The sequence below is a fragment of the Galendromus occidentalis genome, unplaced genomic scaffold (genome assembly GCF_000255335.2).
Source record: "Galendromus occidentalis unplaced genomic scaffold, Mocc_1.1 scf7180000077399, whole genome shotgun sequence".
NCBI classification, from domain to species: Eukaryota; Metazoa; Arthropoda; class Arachnida; order Mesostigmata; family Phytoseiidae; genus Galendromus; species Galendromus occidentalis.
This window is the reverse complement of record NW_003805387.1, coordinates 1-1887: the sequence shown is the minus strand read 5'-3', so window position 1 is coordinate 1887 and position 1887 is coordinate 1. Positions and strand designations below refer to the sequence as shown.

Sequence of the window (1887 nt, the reverse complement as noted above, 5' to 3'; positions counted from 1 at the left end):
ACCCATTCGAGAACATGGCCAATCAAGTTGATCGTTATCTCGCCAGCCCCGTTAGATTGAGTGGGAGCTGCGGCCCTGACGATCGCGATGAGGTACTGAAGTGGTGGTCCCAAAATGAGTCGACCTTTCCCGCTGTCGCTAACTTGGCGCGGATTATCTTGTCGATCCCCGCCACCTCAGCGGAACCGGAAAGACGTTTTTCGATCGCTGGGAATCTCTTGCGCGAGAAACGATGCTCGATGAACCCGATTACCGCAACAAGAGTTCTATTCGTACATGACAATAAAGAATTTCTATGAAATGGTCTATCACTAGACGTCATCATGTCAGAGTTTGTTTCTTCCGCTCTCCCCCATCCTTCAAACCCGAAGCTCGCTACATATCGAGTGTAATCGTGTTTGGCGATCGATTATAGGCTAGTAGTATCTTGTCTACTCAAATGGCAACGAGAAATTTAAAACATAAGGAATGCGGCGCGGCGGGGACCCGCCGCAAAACGCCGTGGCGCGCCGCGCCGCTGAGGTTTTTCGTGACCGCCGCCGCCGGATGAGCTCACGGCGCACAGCTCTGATAGCGAGTCACAGGAAAGGGTTGAATACAGAAGAGCATCCGAATATGGGTCATGCTGAAAACACTGTGAACGGGTTAAGTGGTGACCGGTCAGTGACCGTTACAGACTTAGGTCTTCAGTATCTAGAGCGGAAGGTGAAACGGACAATATTCATCACTGACCGCGCGAAATATGAGATTCTATCCTAGAAGTTCCGCTCATCTCGAATTCGTTTTTTCTGGACGTGTATGTGCCGACCAGTGCGACCGGATTGCCTGTCTATGGACTACAGAGTCGGTCCCTGCCTATGGTCCGTTGGAGTTAGAATCGTCATTTGGTGCCGAAACGTCAGTTCGTGGTGATGCCGATCCGCGAGGATTTTTGCTAAGTCCGACTGGTATCCTTCTACTGTACTTTAGGGTTCTGTGTGCGGAGTTCCGACGGGCGTCCAGTGAAGAGCAGGTTCCTGGACACGGGGGGTCTGGGCCCAGTTAACCCCGGAGCAGAGGGGTTGGGCGCAAGCCCTGAGCCGCGAACTGCGGTCCACCCGGATGCGGCGGGCCAGTGTCTCAGAGATCGTGCTCGTGGTGATGGAAGTGATGTTGCGGGGAGCCATGCGATAGGGTGAGTACTGGGCGAGATCGAATGATTGAATGAACTAGGAGACCGGGTGGGAATTAGAATTGCGAAACCTCTAGGCGGTAAAGTAGCTGGATTGGGCGCTTGAGAATCTGACCACTGCCTGTTTTGACGACACAGGTTCTTTGGCGTCGGTCAGAGCCCTCCCCGCCGGAAAGAGCTTGAACCACGCAAATGGGCCAGAAAGCCCTAGATGGGTCCGGAGCTTGGATTATGCAAACGTCGCCCACCGCTAGGGGTCTGCTGCTGTTCGGTTTATTGTAATGGAGCGATCTGAGATACTGCAGGTATTCGTTCCGGAATTGTTTCCAGAACCCCCGGAGTGCTGATTGTTGGGCTTTCCATCGTTGGGAAAAAACGATTGCCGTGGCTCCTTCCGCTTGAGCCAGTATCCGTTTTGTATCGGGAAGATACTGATTAGATGAGTAGCCGTACATGAGATCGGCAGGAGAGAGGGCTCTGGGCTCATTTGGATCGGAGACGACGGCCGAAATCGGACGCATGTTCACCATTCGCTCTATCTCAAAGAGGACCGCTTCGAGCTCTCTGAACTTGAGCGAGTGGATTCCTAGAATTTTCCTAAGGGGACGTTTGACCATTGAGACCATGCGCTCAAAAAAGCCACCTTGCCAGGGCGACTTAGGTGTGGAAAACTGCCACTCGATCTTTTTGGAGAGAAGGAAGTCTCTGGTTTCCGC

The 1887-nt window shown here is 52.9% G+C and overlaps 1 protein-coding gene across 1 annotated transcript; it reads right to left on the bottom strand.

The window, feature by feature from the left end:
* Positions 1-1227: 1227 nt before the first annotated feature.
* Positions 1228-1788, bottom strand: LOC108864151 (uncharacterized). Its single transcript, XM_018639190.1, has one exon. It carries the CDS (start codon positions 1786-1788, stop codon positions 1228-1230), a length of 561 nt encoding a protein of 186 aa, XP_018494706.1.
* Between the last annotated feature and the right edge of the window lie 99 nt (positions 1789-1887).